Source organism: Stegostoma tigrinum, chromosome 26 (genome assembly GCF_030684315.1).
Source record: "Stegostoma tigrinum isolate sSteTig4 chromosome 26, sSteTig4.hap1, whole genome shotgun sequence".
NCBI classification, from domain to species: Eukaryota; Metazoa; Chordata; class Chondrichthyes; order Orectolobiformes; family Stegostomatidae; genus Stegostoma; species Stegostoma tigrinum.
The window spans coordinates 13,437,730-13,454,269 of NC_081379.1; the positions used below are offsets into that span (position 1 = coordinate 13,437,730).

Here is a 16,540-nt window from a genome sequence, read left to right on the forward strand (position 1 = left end):
CCTGTCCTGAACAGCCAATTCTGAAAACTATCCTTTTATAAACCACAGGCCATCTCTTTTAGATGAGTCATGGTGAGCCATTTTTATTACAAACCAGTCCAACAAGATGACAAGCTATAGTCTCCATCTGCCAGATTAGCTAGATAAAATGAAAACGAAAATACCTAAATGTTGCCATGCTCCAAGTTACTTTGATTCGTGTCAATCTTTTATGTGGTAGACTGAGTCAAACTTAGTAGAATTATTAAATAATTCCGCTGCATTGTTTGTCTTAATAAAAACTGTGAGCTAAAAGCCGTTCTGAAATGAAAAACAAATAAATTACTGACGTTATTGTTTAGTTTTGTGGTTCTAGTCCACAAAAACACTTGTTTGGCTCAATGTTTGGTTTAAGATGTTTATGAAAAGCAGATGTACTAGTAACAGTGAAATGACTATGGTGAGAGAGTTTTTAACAAATGATGCATTAAGAACTGCACTGGATGAATATAACCGTGGCTAACCAAACCATTGCCCAGTCTGCATCGCTTGTTATATTTGAAAGTGTCCCATTCAGTTGAGTGAAATGAAGCAGTGGTAAATCATATCTGGGCAGTGTCATGATGCACTTGGAATACTTGATACTTGAGCCTCACCACTCCCGGGATCATCACAAAAGTTAGATTTAATCAAATTACTTTGCCCATCAGGCCGGAAAGTTGGTGACTCTGATTAACAGAAGACACTGACTCGACTTCTGTACAACTGTCATTTGTCCCAAATAAATCAGTTCTAACCATGGGCAAGCAAAAAAAGAATGATCAACATAACTGTCTAACATAACCTCTGCCCTTTGCTAAACCTCAGCGTATAACTGCAGACAGACATAGATAAACCAAAACAGCGTAGATGTAATTAGGTAGGAAAAGAATACATTGGGGGAAACACAGGTTTTTGGCTTTAAAGCAGTATCCTTTCCACATCTTGGCCCATTATCAAAAATAAAAATAAAATGATGTGGTCTTCACAGCAACTGACAAATGCACTTTATCGAGTTGAGAGGAAGCTAGCTTTTTGAAAACAGATGAATGACCCTGCACAAAGGTGGTTAGTTCCTGATTGATCTGATTTCTGATCAGGCCTACCTGTATTCTTCCTACACATGGAGAGCAGGTAGAGTCTGATATTTACTGCGCTACGGCTGCATTTTGTGCTATTGAATATTTATAGTTAATACTTCTCTCTCCTTTTTGTATTTGCAAAAATCATCAAATTTCTCATTGTATTTTGCCTGCGCGTCAGGCTCGTGGCTTTACCAATTCTTTGTCCTCGGGATAGGAAATTTGTTTCTATGAGGTTATCAGCATGATTTAAAATTGTTCCTGTAAACCTCTTCCTATCCCTTTTGACGTCATATTTTCTTGCGATTCTTTAGTTGTCTTTCATGATAGAAATTCTTGTATCCTTATTTTCATTTGCATGTACCTGTATAAACTGATCATCCTGTGACTGTATTCTCTAGCTATGACCTCCATTTTGAGTCACTAACTCTTCAGCCTCTACATCAAATAATGTCCCACACTTAATCTCTGACAACCTTGTTCTCGGTTTCCTGTTTCCTTCTAATCAATGTAAAATTAAATGTCAGTACTGAATACATGAATTTAAAATGGGGATTGAATGAAACTAGTGTTTCCTGCTTCAGTTACATGAAGGTTGTCAGAAGCCTGTACTTAGTCAGCTTTGACACAGGGAGATGAGACTAATTTATGTATAAAACAGCTGATTGAAATTTTTATTACAAATATTCAAAAATCAAACATTTATTTCATTTTTAGTTGAATGAATACTCTGTAAATCTAATTTGAAATAAGTATGCCATTAAAATACAGATTTGTGTTGCAGTGCACGTGCTTAGTTACTTGCCTGAGAATTGTGATGGGAGTTATTTTGATTCTGAAACTGGATTGCGGGGATAATCTGACTTGCATTGATCCCTCCTTGTACCTCATTGTTCAGTATTTAATTTTGCCATCCTAAGAGCATCAAAAGTCACCACTTCAATTCACATCTTTTTAGCTCACTCAGTATGTTTCCTTTTCTGCTTAGGCTGTGACAATGTAATCATCATCTGGAATGTGGGAACAGCTGAGGCCATGATAACACTCGATGAGATGCACCCAGATATGATCTTTAGCGTATCTTGGAACCGTAATGGCAGCCTGCTGTGCACGACTTGCAAGGACAAGAAACTAAGAGTGATTGATCCACGCAAAGAGGAAATTATTGCTGTAAGTGAAACAGAAATCATTTGAATCGGGGGGGGGCAGGTTTCAGTCAAAATCAAGGTATTGCTGAAAAGTGACGCTGTCAAAGCATTTTGCCTTGAGCTTATCAAGACAAGTATCAAATGAAAACCCTCAACAGTATATCTCATTTTTATTAGCAATACCAAACTTGTGCACTACCAAGTGACTAAAATTTGATATAATAACTGAGGGTGTTTTGAAGATTTGACCAAAGAGAATGGGTGGTTGCTTGTCAATCAGAAGTCTTGTATCCTTTCCAAGAGTGTGATGTGTTGCTAATGGGCTTGAAGAGTTAGAAGGCTTTGACGTAAGAAAACGTCATTGGAGGTTTGTGGAGATGAACCAAAAACTGACAAAATCTTTTAACCTGCGAACTGCAAGTCATTGCTTCCTTTGTATGAGGTTTGAGTAAATGTACATTCATGTGACATAGAAACAAAGAAGAAACAGTAATAAGGGGAGGGAGAGGGAAAGAAGAAAATTGTGTCTGCAACCAATACATATACTGACTGGCACAGAGGGTCAGCTGGTGAGGAATGATGAGATGTGTAGCCGCAAGAGAAATTGTTCGTGTTGATTACACTAATTTGGAAATCAGAAGCTATGAACAGACTTGTAATTTATGTGCAGATGGAATATACATTAAGCAGATTTTAAGCGCATTTGATACAATAACAAATTCTTTGCTGTTTCTAATTTAAGTGAAAAATCATTTTAAAATGTTCTTCCTTGCAGGAAAAGGATAAAGCTCACGAGGGAGCAAGGCCAATGAGAGCAGTGTTTTTGACAAATGGCAATATCTTCACCACAGGCTTCAGCCGTATGAGTGAACGGCAGCTCGCTCTGTGGAACCCGGTGAGTTTTGGTTTTAAACACCATTTAGGTTGAGGGAGAAGGCAGAAGAAGGACAGCTACATTCTCTTAGTAAATATTTTTCTGATTTATTTTATGGTGAAATTCAAGATGCTATTTGAGTGAATTTTGAGATTTCTCTTGTGTAGTAGAGTAAAATGATATAGGGCTTCATGTTGCAGGCAGTGGTAGGGAGAGAAATTGTGGGCTCTGGTGATTCATCAGTTTCTGTGGCCCTTATTCTTCCACTAAGGGCTCTTCAGTCACGATCAAACCTCCACTAAGTTAAAGCCACAAAACACCAGGAAAGCATTAATGTCATCGACCCCCTCACCCCTCAGTATTTTCATTCGGCAAGAGAAAGCAGACATGAGCTAGCTTTGTTTTTGAAAATAGCTGACACATCCTTGCACAATAAAGCCATCACTCTAAATGTGCCTACTGACTTGATGTCAACAACTCATGCACTTAAATCCTGTATATGCAAAGTTGGAATATTTTTAAGCAGGCAGTCATTTTTTGCCATAGCTCTTAGTTAAACGAGCATTACTTTTGTTGGCAGGTTTGAAACTCTATTTCAACTTGCTAATCCTTGTACCTCTCCTGCTGGACGCCCCCCCTTCAGCCTTGTTTCCACCCTCTTCCCCCCAAAAAAAATGCGCACACAGACACACAACCTATGCAGCACCAACTTGCACTACTTAGTGTTGTAATGCCTCACCAATACCGCCATATTTTCTCGTTGCTTCTGTAATTGCATGCTGGTTCTGTATTACTGTTGCTGCTGAGAGGTACAGTAGTACACTTATCAGCAGCAACCTATAATTAGAAAAATATTTCCATAGAAAATCTGTGCATTCAATTTATGGCACTTTTAAGATGGCCTCAAAGTATCCATTCTTTTCCTCAGGTAGAAATGCCAGTTGTTAGTGGGTATGGTTGAAGTTCAAGGGGGATAAGTTTAAAGAAAATGTACAGGCAAAAGACTCTGTTTAGAAAGGCAGTATGTGTCAGCTTATTCAATTGCTGTTACTGTTCTTTATTCTTCTAAATTTTCCAGGCATTTTGGGGATGAATTTCCTTTTTGTCCCATGTATTTCGATTACTGCTTTGTGCCACTGATCCTGGGCCCTCCTGGATAACAGGCCCAGATGACCAGTAATTTTAGCATCACTTTTCCCAGACGCCGTATGTACCCAGCCATTTGTCCTGCTACATTGTTTGGGAAATGGAGAATAATTGCTGAAAATTTCCTTCCTCAAAGATGAAACCCCTTTAAGAGGATGTGCAGTCTAATCTCAAATCAGATGGCCAGACCTTTATTTACTTGGAGTTAATGTTAGCATGACCATCTGTTGTATCTCAGTGGTCAGGTCTGTTCTACAACTCAAAGCTGTTGTCTTGGAACCTCCAGTGGCAGAATAATAGAACTGTAATCTTGAATAGTGTTAGAAATGCTTGTTGCTCAGAAAACTTGCTGTTATATTGAAAAATATGGCTTGGCTCATTTTAAGATGCCTAATTTAAAATATATGTAGTAAAAAGTGATCTTAACTGAAACTGAGATAACAAGGTGTACAGCTGGATGAACACACCAGGGCAAGCAGCATCAGAGGAGCAGGAAAGCTGACGTTTCGGGTCTAGACTCTTCAGAAAAGGACCCTAACTGAACCTGCCCAGTTGAATCAGTTCTCCACTGGATCACTTCAGTGGTGTCAACTATATACCAGAATGATACCATTGTTTTGATGTCAGTAACTGAAAGTGATCCCAATCTATTCTTTCTTAACTGGAAAGAGAATACTCAGTTGACAGTTTTGTATAAAAACTGGCATAACCAAATTTTAATTTTGATCTAGATGTGATTCTTTATTCATTCATCAAATCCTTCTGTGAAGTTGTCTAATCCACGTTTTTTCCCCAGAACTCTAGCCTCCCTTATTACATGTACAAAGTCAATGGTGAAGAATGTATAGAGAGCTGGCATTGGCTAGGCTATGCAGCAAGTAAATGTGAACTTGACGTAATGTATCCAAGGCATTTCTTCGACCAAGAATTTTGTGCTATTTTTAATCTTTCAATTTCTACACTCTGCAGAGGTCCACCTGACTTAACCAGAGTTTCATTGTTTAACGGACCTTTCAAAATATATGTACCCACCCTGATCCCCATCTCCTTTATTTCAAACACCTATCCAATCTTACTTCTGAAGTTGGCATGTTCTGCCTCAATCTCCTATTGAATTCGATTGTACAACAGTGTTGAGAAGAACATGTCTTTGCTCTGTTTTCTAGCACTCCAGGACTTGAATTTATAATCCAGTCTGATGGTTCAGTGCAATGCTGACAGGAATGCTGCATTGATAAGGGGTCCTGGCTTTTTGAAGGAAATGGTGAACCAAGACTCTGTGCCCCTGTTGTGGATACGAATGATCCTATTGCACAGCATAGACATCTGGGAGTCCTTACAGGCAATTGTGTATAAATGCGGTGCTTTTTCTCTTGCGCATCTGTGTTCTGCACTTCAGTGCTGTTTTTTGCAGTACTATTGTCAACCACCATGTGGCACTGATGCACCTTTTTATTATTTTTAGAAACTTTTGGTTTGCTGCAGCATTTGAATAGAGAGTTTATGCAATGCCCTTGCATTTTGTCATGGCAAGTACAGCTTATAGCTTTAATACTGGTGTTATAATGTCTCTTATTGTGGCTACTGAAAGCACAATTGGATGGTATTCATTATTTTTGTTCAGAGGTTTAAAGATCATAAAGCCGCATAGCTTTCTTAGGATAATGTTATGGGGCACTCCTTTATGAATAAGAGGTTTTAGGAAATCTAGAATTCTACCCCTCAAACACCCCCAAAACACACAAAGAAAGATTGTTCAGCTTTAGGGTTGATTGAAACTTTTAAAACTCAGATTTTCGTTAGGTTGAGGGATTTGGATTGAGGGAAATGGATTAAGCTGCAAATCAACCATGATTCAGTTGAATGAAAGTGCCACCTTACTGGGCTAAATGGCATGTTCCTGTTCCTTCATTCCTGTTGTTGCTAAATGATCTGTTGGTCCAGGGCTGGACATCAGAATAATCAATAACTTCCTAAACCCAGCAAATGTCCCAACTGAAGCCATTGAGCCTGTGTTTGGCAATGCATAATAGCCCAAAGAGTAGGTTTATGTGTGCCTATTTGACTAAGAAACTAGGGACATCTAGCAGCACGGGAACTGCAGTTAATGGAAAGAGCAGCAATTTGCAATATGTTTTTAAAAATTTGGTATTGCTGTTACTGATTCTGTTTTGACTGATTCTGACTCTTTTTAGGAGAACATGGATGAGCCCATAGCTCTGCATGAAATGGATACCAGCAATGGTGTGCTTTTACCTTTCTATGATGCAGACACAAATGTTGTATACTTGTGTGGAAAGGTAAGAGCTTGCATCTTACATACTGAGTGTACTTTTGGTTGACATCTTTGTACAGAGCATCAAAATAAGGTATTTAAAGACATTTGTTAATTCGTTTCATATGGTTTACCTGCATTGAATCATACGATGGATTCTCCGAATGCTTTGACAAGTGAGTGAATCACAGAACTGTCCTTTTTAAACAGAGGCTCACCTTTTCCCAGAACAGATTGGATTTACTGTTAATCACATTCTATTGCTGAGACTGTCAAAATGTTGTATTGAAACAGTCTTGCCTTGCTGGGTAATGAGATGCTGCACCCATACTGGGGGTGGAAATGAAAGGCGAGAAGGTGGTGCTAGTTCAGTGTTATTTGTGAGCGTTGTTGGCAGTCCACTTTCCCAAATGGGGCAGTGGGCTATTCCAGTCAAGAGGCCTGTTGCAAGTGCGTGAATTCTTTGTTTTTGTTCAATTATATGGAAAAGGTGTTTTTTTTTTGTTGTTTTTAGTAAGGAAAATAGGCAACAATTCCTCGATTTAAGAAAGGAGGGTGGCAGAAAACAAACTTTTTGTGGTCAGCTAGCTTGAGATCTGACATGGAGAAAGTGTTAGAATTGATCATTTAAGGAGGTTATAACCAGGGACCTGGAAAAAGCCTAATACTTTGAAGAGTCAGCATAGTTTTGTACAAGGGAAACCACATTTAATTAATCTATTGGGATTCATTGAAGAACTAACATGCCCGATGAATAAAGGGAAGCCTGTCGATGTACTGTACTTCCAGAAGGCATGTGACAAGGTGCTATACATAAGATTATTGTGCAAAGTAGGAGCTCATTGTTATCATGGTAACATATTAGCATAGATGATTAGCTGATGAAAACAGCATGCATAAATGTGCCAAATGAGTAATTTTCAGTTTGACGTGAAGACAAATGTATTGAAACCTCAGCATTTTGCAGTTCACATCAAGGCTTTAGGTGAGGCGAGTGAAGATGATGGTAGTTAAATTTGTAGATGCCGCATGGATGCTTATAGGAAGATATATTGTGAAGAAGACCCAAGGCATTTGCACATTGTCATTATATCTGATATAAACGGTTTGTAAATCCTATATTCTTTGGAGCTTAGCACCATGAGAATGGATCTCTTTGAAATCTAGATAGTTCTGATATAGCTAAATGAGAGAGGGTGCAGAGAAGATGTTTACTTGGCTGCAGAGAGTGGTGGGGAGCAATGATTATGGCTTTAGGATTTAGTGAGGTCATTTAGAGCTCAAACAAGAACTTATTCGAAGATTGGTGAGCCTATGCAGTCCTCTACCACAGGAGACTCGAGTTTATCAGCCAAGATGTTGAATTGCACAGTAGCCTTGATGGGCTAAATCGCCCATTCCTCCTCCTTTCTATGTTTCTGTTTTCTGGGGTTTTCCCTATATAGATAGGTAAAGTGAGCAAGCAAAAATCTAGTAGATGGAGTTTAATATGTAAAAATGTAAAGTTGTTCACATGGCAGGAAGGATGAGAAAGCAGGGCATTAAAATGGAGAGCAACTGAAAAATTCTGAAGTATGAAGGCAGTGTGTTCTAGTGCATCAGTCACAGAACAATAGTAAACATGCCACCATAAACAGCAGTTTTGGAACTGATATTTTTGTCAGGCTGTAGAATTTGCTGGACCACCGGAGGTCAATTGTCAGAGTCAGCAAAGAGACTTAGACCTTGATTAAAATTGGGTGTGTGGCATAAAATGAGGTGAAAAGTAGCAATTTTAGAGAATAAAGATGATCTCTTTACCTGTTAGTGCAATTGTGGAAAACTGGAACTGCAGCAAGTTTCGAACCGGCCCACAGAAGTTGCAGGACCACAGTGTACTCCCTCAATCTGACAATCTACATATAGATCTAGCAAATAATTTCACAGGCCAATGAAATACTGCCCTTTATTATGAGAGGTTGGATGTTATTCTTCAGTTAAGTAGGACACTGGTGAGACTACATCTGGAATACCATCTGCATTCCTGAACACCTTACTTAAGAAAGATGTAAATGCAATGGAGGCAGTTCAGAGGAGGTTTACTGATACCTGGAATGAGCAGATTGTCTTATGAGAGAAAATTTGACAAACTTGGCTTGTTTTCACTGAAGTTTGGAAGAATGAGCGACTCCTGAATGGTTTTGAGAAGGTGGATGTGGAAAGGAATTTTTCTTCTTGTGGATGAGTCCAGAACTAGAGAGCACAGTTTTAAAAATAGATGTTACCATTTTAAAACACAGATGAAGGGAATTCTGCAATTTTTTTCTAAGAGGCACATTCACTCAGCACAGTGAAAGCAACATCATTGAATGCTTTTAAACAGAGACCTTGTCGGACTAGAGCTTCAAAGTTATCGGGGGTAATTGAGAATGTAGAGTTCAAAACGGAAATTGATCAGCAATGATCTTATTAAACAGCAAAGCAGCCCTGAGGGGCCAGATGGCCTACTTTTGCTCCTGCTTCTTGATCATAGGATTTAGTTGAAGGAAAAGAGCAACAGTTCAAAACCAGTGTAAGAGATGATCCATCAGAAACCCTGCTTCTAATTTCAACCTTGTTATATATAAAAGCATTAGCTCAACTTTGCTTTACATATCACATCCTGATTTACAGTTGGTATTGGAATTGAAAGTTTCCTTCTCAGCCACTTCCTCATGGCATTGAGCTGTGTGCTGCTTCCCCACTAACTGGCTTCAGCCAATGAGCAGTGAGACTCATTAAATGTTACATTGTGTGCAGACTATTGAGTTCCAGCTGGTGTCACACCTCTGTTTAGTTTTGAGTGCTCTGATCACTGCTAAAGTTCAGTACTTTAGCAGATGAATAGTCAAGCCTGACAAAATAGTTGATTGGTTTACCAGGAACTGAACTGCCTTAGTTTGAATTTCTTGGAATTTCATGACTTAAAAATAGACTATGAGGAGGTCTTTGAACTATAGTCAGTTTTAATTAACTGAATGGCCAAGCTGAAATTTGGTGTTGTGGAGGTTAACACATTGTATTTGAAGTGCCTCATGTTGCACTAAGTACTAAAATAATCTCTGGCCTACCTCTAGCGTAACAACGAAAACAATGGTGCACACAGGTACGCCATTAATTTGATAAACGTAAATTAAAGCTTTATCCAAGACTTAAAGCCCTGAAACGGTAAAGAAGACAAGATCCTTGAGTGATTTCAGTGTCTGTCAGTTAGTTGTCCGTGAAACTGTTGTGAAAGGTGTTGTGAGGGACTGAGTGGTGCTAGACTGTGGGAAGCGGTGTTAACTTGTTCCCTTGTTCCGAGCTCTAATTCTTAACTCATCCAGCATCTGGTGAAAACTATGCCTAAGAGACAAGTGGATTAAATCTTGACAATTCAGACGTATTAAAATGCTTTCCTGCATTGCACACAATTTTTGGTTCTGAGATCAGCTGGATTTAAAGTTTTATTTACAACTGTCAGTTTGTTTATAGTAACAACATATGTGATCTCTATGAAGCATTTTGTCTCATTGGCCTGGCTGACGTAGACTTGATCTTAAAGCTGTCTGAGCTGGAGAAGGGCTAATGTCTCATTAGTAGCTGGACAATCTCTAAACTAAACTAGCATCAATAACAGAGATAATGGGAACTGCAGATGCTGGAGAATTCCAAGATAATAAAATGTGAGGCTGGATGAACACAGCAGGCCAAGCAGCATCTCAGGAGCACAAAAGCTGACGTTTCGGGCCTAGACCCTTCATCAGAGAGGGGGATGGGGAGAGGGAACTGGAATAAATAGGGAGAGAGGGGGAGGCGGACCAAAGATGGAGAGTAAAGAAGATAGGTGGAGAGAGTATAGGTGGGGAGGTAGGGAGGGGATAGGTCAGTCCAGGGAAGACGGGCAGGTCAGGGAGGTGGGATGAGGTTAGTAGGTAGATGGGGGTGCGGCTTGGGGTGGGAGGAAGGGATGAGTGAGAGGAAGAACCGGTCAGGGAGGCAGAGACAGGTTGGACTGGTTTTGGGATGCAGTGGGTGGGGGGGGGGGGGGGAGAGCTGGGCTGGTTGTGTGGTGCAGTGGGGGGAGGGGACGAACTGGGCTGGTTTAGGGATGCAGTAGGGGAAGGGGAGATTTTGAAACTGGTGAAGTCTACATTGATACCATTAGGCTGCAGGGTTCCCAAGCGGAATATGAGTTGCTGTTCCTGCAGCCTTCGGGTGGCGTCATTGTGGCAGTGAAGGAGGCCCATGATGGACATGTCATCTAGAGAATGGGAGGGGGAGTGGAAATGGTTTGTGACTGGGAGGTGCAGTTTGTTGCGAACTGAGCGGAGGTGTTCTGCAAAGCGGTCTCCAGTTGTTTGTTGCGAACTGAGCGGAGGTGTTCAGTTACATGGAACAGTCCCTCTTCCGCACCTACACAGGCCCCAAACCCCACCTCTTCCTCCAGTACATTGATGACTGTATCGGCGCCGCCTCTTGCTCCCCAGAGGAGCTCGAACAGTTCATCCACTTCACCAACACCTTCCACTCCAACCTTCAGTTCACCTGGGCCATCTCCAGCACATGCCTCACCTTCCTGGGCGCCTCAGTCTCCATCTCAGGCAACCAGCTTGTAACTGATGTCCATTTCAAGCCCACCGACTCCCACAGCTACCTAGAATACACCTCCTCCCACCCACCCTCCTGCAAAAATTCAATCCCCTCTTCCCAATTCCTCCGCCTCCGCCGCATCTGCTCCCACGATAAGACATTCCACTCCCGCACATCCCAGATGTCCAAGTTCTTTAAGGACTGCAACTTTCCCCACACAGTGATCGAGAACGCCCTTGACCGCGTCTCCTGTATTTCCCGCAACACATCCCTCACACCCCGCCACAACTGCCCTAAGAGGATCCCCCTCGTTCTCACACACCACCCTACCAACCTCCGGATACAACGCATCATCCTCCGACACTTTCGCCATTTACAATCCGACCCCACCACCCAAGACATTTTTCCATCCCCACCCCTGTCTGCTTTCCGGAGAGACCACACTCTCCGTGACTCCCTTGTTCGCTCCACACTGCCCTCCAACCCCACCACACCCGGCACCTTCCCCTGCAACCGCAGGAAATGCTACACTTGCCCCCACACCTCCTCCCTCACCCCTATCCCAGGCCCCAAGATGACATTCCACATTAAGCAGAGGTTCACCTGCACATCTGCCAATGTGGTGTACTGCATCCATTGTACCCGGTGTGGCTTCCTCTACATTGGGGAAACCAAGCGGAGGCTTGGAGACAGCTGTGCAGAACACCTCCGCTCAGTTCGCAATAAACAACTGCACCTCCCAGTCGCAAACCATTTCCACTCCCCCTCCCATTCTCTAGATGACATGTCCATCATGGGCCTCCTGCACTGCCACAATGATGCCACCCGAAGGCTGCAGGAACAGCAACTCATATATTCTGCCTGGGAACCCTGCAGCCTAATGGCATCAATGTGGACTTCACCAGTTTCAAAATCTCCCCTTCCCCTACTGCATCCCCAAACCAGCCCAGTTCGTCCCCTCCCCCCACTGCACCACACAACCAGCCCAGCTCTCCACCCCCCCCCACCCCACCCACTGCATCCCAAAACCAGTCCAACCTGTCTTTGCCTCCCTAACCTGTTCTTCCTCTCACCCATCCCTTCCTCCCACCCCAAGCCACACCCCCATCTACCTACTAACCTCATCCCACCTCCTTGACCTGTCCGTCTTCCCTGGACTGACCTATCCCCTCCCTACCTATACTCTCTCCACCTATCTTCTTTTCTCCATCTTCAGTCTGCCTCCCCCTCTCTCCCTGTTTATTCCAGAACCCTCACCCCATCCCCCTCTCTGATGAAGGGTCTAGGCCTGAAACGTCAGCTTTTGTGCTCCTGAGATGCTGCTTGGCCTGCTGTGTTCATCCAGCCTCACATTTTGTTGTCAGTGTTCCTTATGTGTGTATTTTGTGCTATCTGCATATATGCCTATGTACCGGCATCTGTACTAATTCTGACCCCTTTCAGAGTCAGTGTGATATTTGGACCTGCCTGAAAAAACAGTTCTTGGCTGTTTTTCTTCCCCCGTTTCGTAGCCAATTTCCTACGCCGGCTTCTATTTCATCGCTACTGCTAGGCACTGCAGTTTTTTCTCTGAAGCTCAATGTATGGTGATTCAGAAGTTCATCTTTTTGCTCCGGTTGATCTTTTCCTTTTGAAAGATACACTGTTCTAGTTAAGCATATTTCATTTTGATAACCTTTTCCTTCCTGCCTTTGAATGGAGCTAAATGTGTGTCCTGAAAGAGCTATTGCTGGCGTGTTGCAGTAGAATCGAGCTAACTTACGACCTAGGATTTTTCAAGGTGTTTCAGTGCCGACTGAAAGATGCTGACTATTGATTCGTTACTATGCTGATCCAACTAAGTGCATTTTATCCAAAAGCTACAGTTTTAAAAATCAGAAACATGTACAAAAGTGTCAATTCTTCTTGATGTATTCCAACGCAGGATTTAAATGGAGTGTTGCCAGCAAGAAATCTAAGCCCTTGGAAGAAAAGGTCCAGGCATTGTGTGGACAATTATCAATACAGTGGCATCTTTTCAAGGGAATTTACCTTTTCCTTGACTAGCATATTCACTTTGCTATGTGGTATAGGGTAGATAATCAGTGCCAATTAGCTGTAATTAAAAAGAGAAGACAAGCGATTATCAGATCAAAATTTTCTCAGGCGTATTTCATACACCACTTTCTAAAACTGTAACACCATGGACTGTCTGGAGGTGTTTTACTGGAAATTCTACTGCTTATTTAAATATTCAAATTTCCATCCCTGTTTTCGATGTTTAGGAATAAATCCAGTGGAACTATTCTTTTTATTAGGTCAGACTGAATGGTGATGCTCCCTCTCGCCATGTTGGTGGATAAAGTGCTTTGCATTGATGTTGCATGCAAGCTGTAACTAGTGTTGATTTCAGCCTGTAGTGTATTTAGTTTTGAGAGAGCAATGTGCATGCTTCAGTCAATGCTAGGGCCAATTCCCCTCTCTGTTCCTCATTATTTTTTAACTTCTGTTTTATGTGATTATTCATATTGTTTCTACACAGCTTCTTCATTTAAAAACCCCCCCATTCTAACTTAGTCTTGTAATATCTTCTTCCTAAACAAATGATTCAGACCTGGATAAGAAATTCAAAAAGAAAGATATACCTGCTGTTCTAGAGAACTAATGTATAAAGTTGAGATTTGTTTCCAGTGTGGTCTGACTAGCTCTGGGTGATAACTTGAGGAGAAGGTAGAAAGGAAGAGATGCTATATGAAGGAGAAAGTCTTTTGCTTAAAGTTGCTACCGCTCACTGTACATGCTAACAACTTGTCTGCTCCGAATGCTATTCCATGATGTGAAATATTCAAAACAAATCACATCACAGTTCTAATGAAAATAAAAAATAGTGGAAATATTTAGTAGGTCCAGACAGTAACAGTTCATGTTTCAGATCTGTGATCTGTCACAGCTGAGAACATAAAGTGGATGTTAAACTGTTGGTTTCTAGCTGATTAATGAGTTAAATTTTATTCTGTTGTATTAGTTATTAAGGTACCACTCTGGTATAAGTGCACCTAATAATTTAAATGCTCAGTGCCACGTTATTCATTTTTTTGCAACATTGGAACAGCCAGGGTCTCCCCTGCAAGTGGGTTGCCTTGATGTCCAGTAACTGTTGTTGTATAATTATATCACCATTGCTGTCCCTATGATCTATTAATGTGAATTTTTGGCATACCAGGTTAGTCAGACCATACTCTGTTTTTTTTTAAACTCTCCTTTAGGTCCCCACTCCAGCGACATATCACACACCAATTTTGATCAGTTCTTTAGAGTATGTAATGTGCTGTGACAAAACTCGAATTTTTGTTCAATATAGGGTGACAGCAGTATTCGCTACTTTGAGATCACGGATGAAACACCATATGTCCATTACTTAAACACATTTGCCAGCAAGGAGCCACAACGAGGGATGGGATACATGCCAAAAAGGGGCCTTGATGTTACCAGGTGTGAGATTGCCAGGTAAGAGGTGTTGAGTTGTAGATTTGAGTAAACTGTAACTTTGTTGAACAAAGTTTTCCTTCTTGGGTTGTACCTGTTCTTTAAATTTTTGTATAATGCAAATGTTATTCTCTTACAGTGGGAAGAATGGAAATGAAAAATCTATAAATCTATAAACTGTATGTAATTGTGAATGGTCTGTTGGTTTGGGAGCATATCGTTCATTACTCAACCCAAAAAATACACTCCTGATGTTGACCTGCTCCCTTGTGCTAATGTTGGGAAGGTTAACAAAGCTATCAGATGAATTTGAATTGGGCCAGAGATTCACTAATAGGTTTTATGAATGTCTGCAACTTAACTCATACCAAAGATATTATGTTATCAAGTTAATAAAATATAAATAGCTGCAGAAACCACTCAATGTTTTCACAGCTGATTGGTAATTACTACAGCCAAAGAGGAAGCAAAAACTGAACGTGTTGGAAATTGAGGTCCGGCAGCATTTTCAGAGAAATATGAGCATTAACCTTTTAGAACAGCACTGATGAAAAGGCATGCACAGTATTTTGCTTTTCTAACCAGGTGAAGTCACACACGCTTTGGCAGCTAGTACTGGTTCTGTTAATAGCAGTCAGGTATCTGGTTTAGAAAATTGTGTGACTTTAAACTGCAGTCCCCAGATTCAAGCTCAAATTGTAGTCTTGTCTAATGGACCTATTCAGAGAAAGAGAGATGTTATTACCTACTTCTGGAGGAGGTAGGATTCAGACACAGGTATGCACAAAATTGCATGCTAACATTTCAATGTAATACTGAGGGAGTGATAAAGAGCTTCCAGTCACTTGGCATTTTGTTTTCCATCTCCACTTCAGAGCTCTATCAGTGGCCTTCCACAAAGTTCAACTCAAAAGAAGCTATTTATTTATTAATTAATGACAATGGCTGTTGTTTTGAGGTAAATCAGAAATTAATGTTTGTGAAAGTAGCAAGATTTAGTTTATATGCGGATATAACTGTGGAGAAATTCTGAAGAAGAGTCCCAAGCCAGAATGTCAACTTTCCTACACCTCTGCTATTTGGCCTGCCGTTTGTCCAGTTCCACACTGTTATTGCTGACTCCAGCATTGCCAGTTCTTACTGTGAGTTAGTTTATATGCATCCTTGTTTGTCTTGTTGGTTTGCAATTCATTACCTCATCTGTTAATAGCTTGTTATAAATTAAAAAATGATGGGCATCCCATTGTAATTCCATTATGCTCAAGTGACTAAAAAGCATCTGAAACTGGAGATGTGACTGCATCCTTGATCTCTTCAGAGGCACTTTACTGCTCCAGATAACTCCTCTTGTAAAAGTTCAGGTGTGTCAGCATGAGGTATTATTAGATGCACTATTGATCAGTTAAAATGATGCCAGACATGTTTTGCTTTCTGGATCATTGACACATTTTGCATCAACAATTTCTGTATTCATGTGCTTCTTGTAAAAGTTTCATTTCTTAACATTTACAATATTACTTTCTATTTGCAGGTTCTTTAAACTTCATGAAAGGAAGTGTGAGCCAATCATTATGACAGTGCCAAGAAAGGTGGGTGAAACTTTAGCAGAAGTTTAGTGTATGTGCTTCTTGCATGAACGATGAACAGATTCCTGATAACTTAGTGGGAATTAGTAGGAGTAGTTCTGATGAAGGACCACTGGATCTGAAATGTTATTTCTGTCGATTAAATTCTGTCCTCAAATGATGCAAGACATGCTGAGTTACTCCAGCAGTATCTGTTTTTGTTTGTTTCAGGTCTCCAACATCTACATTTCTTTTGATTAGGAGGTGGTGGTTACCCAGATGCCTGCCTTTAGCCAAGTAGAGAGTTTGCTGTTGACATCTACACTTAAAAATCCTAATACTATTGTAACGTAGAACAGAAAGCTAGGGGATCATTA

At 40.9% G+C, this 16,540-nt stretch overlaps 1 protein-coding gene across 2 annotated transcripts in view; it reads left to right on the forward strand.

The window, feature by feature from the left end:
- The window catches only part of LOC125464034 (coronin-1C-like), a 171,267-nt gene that overhangs the window by 145,329 nt on the left and 9,398 nt on the right, over positions 1-16,540 (forward strand). For both annotated transcript variants that reach the window (XM_048556002.2, XM_048556003.2), the window contains exons 5-9: positions 2,089-2,270; positions 3,024-3,143; positions 6,464-6,568; positions 14,474-14,619; positions 16,130-16,187. In XM_048556002.2, the coding sequence (XP_048411959.1) occupies positions 2,089-2,270; positions 3,024-3,143; positions 6,464-6,568; positions 14,474-14,619; positions 16,130-16,187 (611 nt within the window). The remainder of the gene's footprint in view (positions 1-2,088; positions 2,271-3,023; positions 3,144-6,463; positions 6,569-14,473; positions 14,620-16,129; positions 16,188-16,540) is intronic.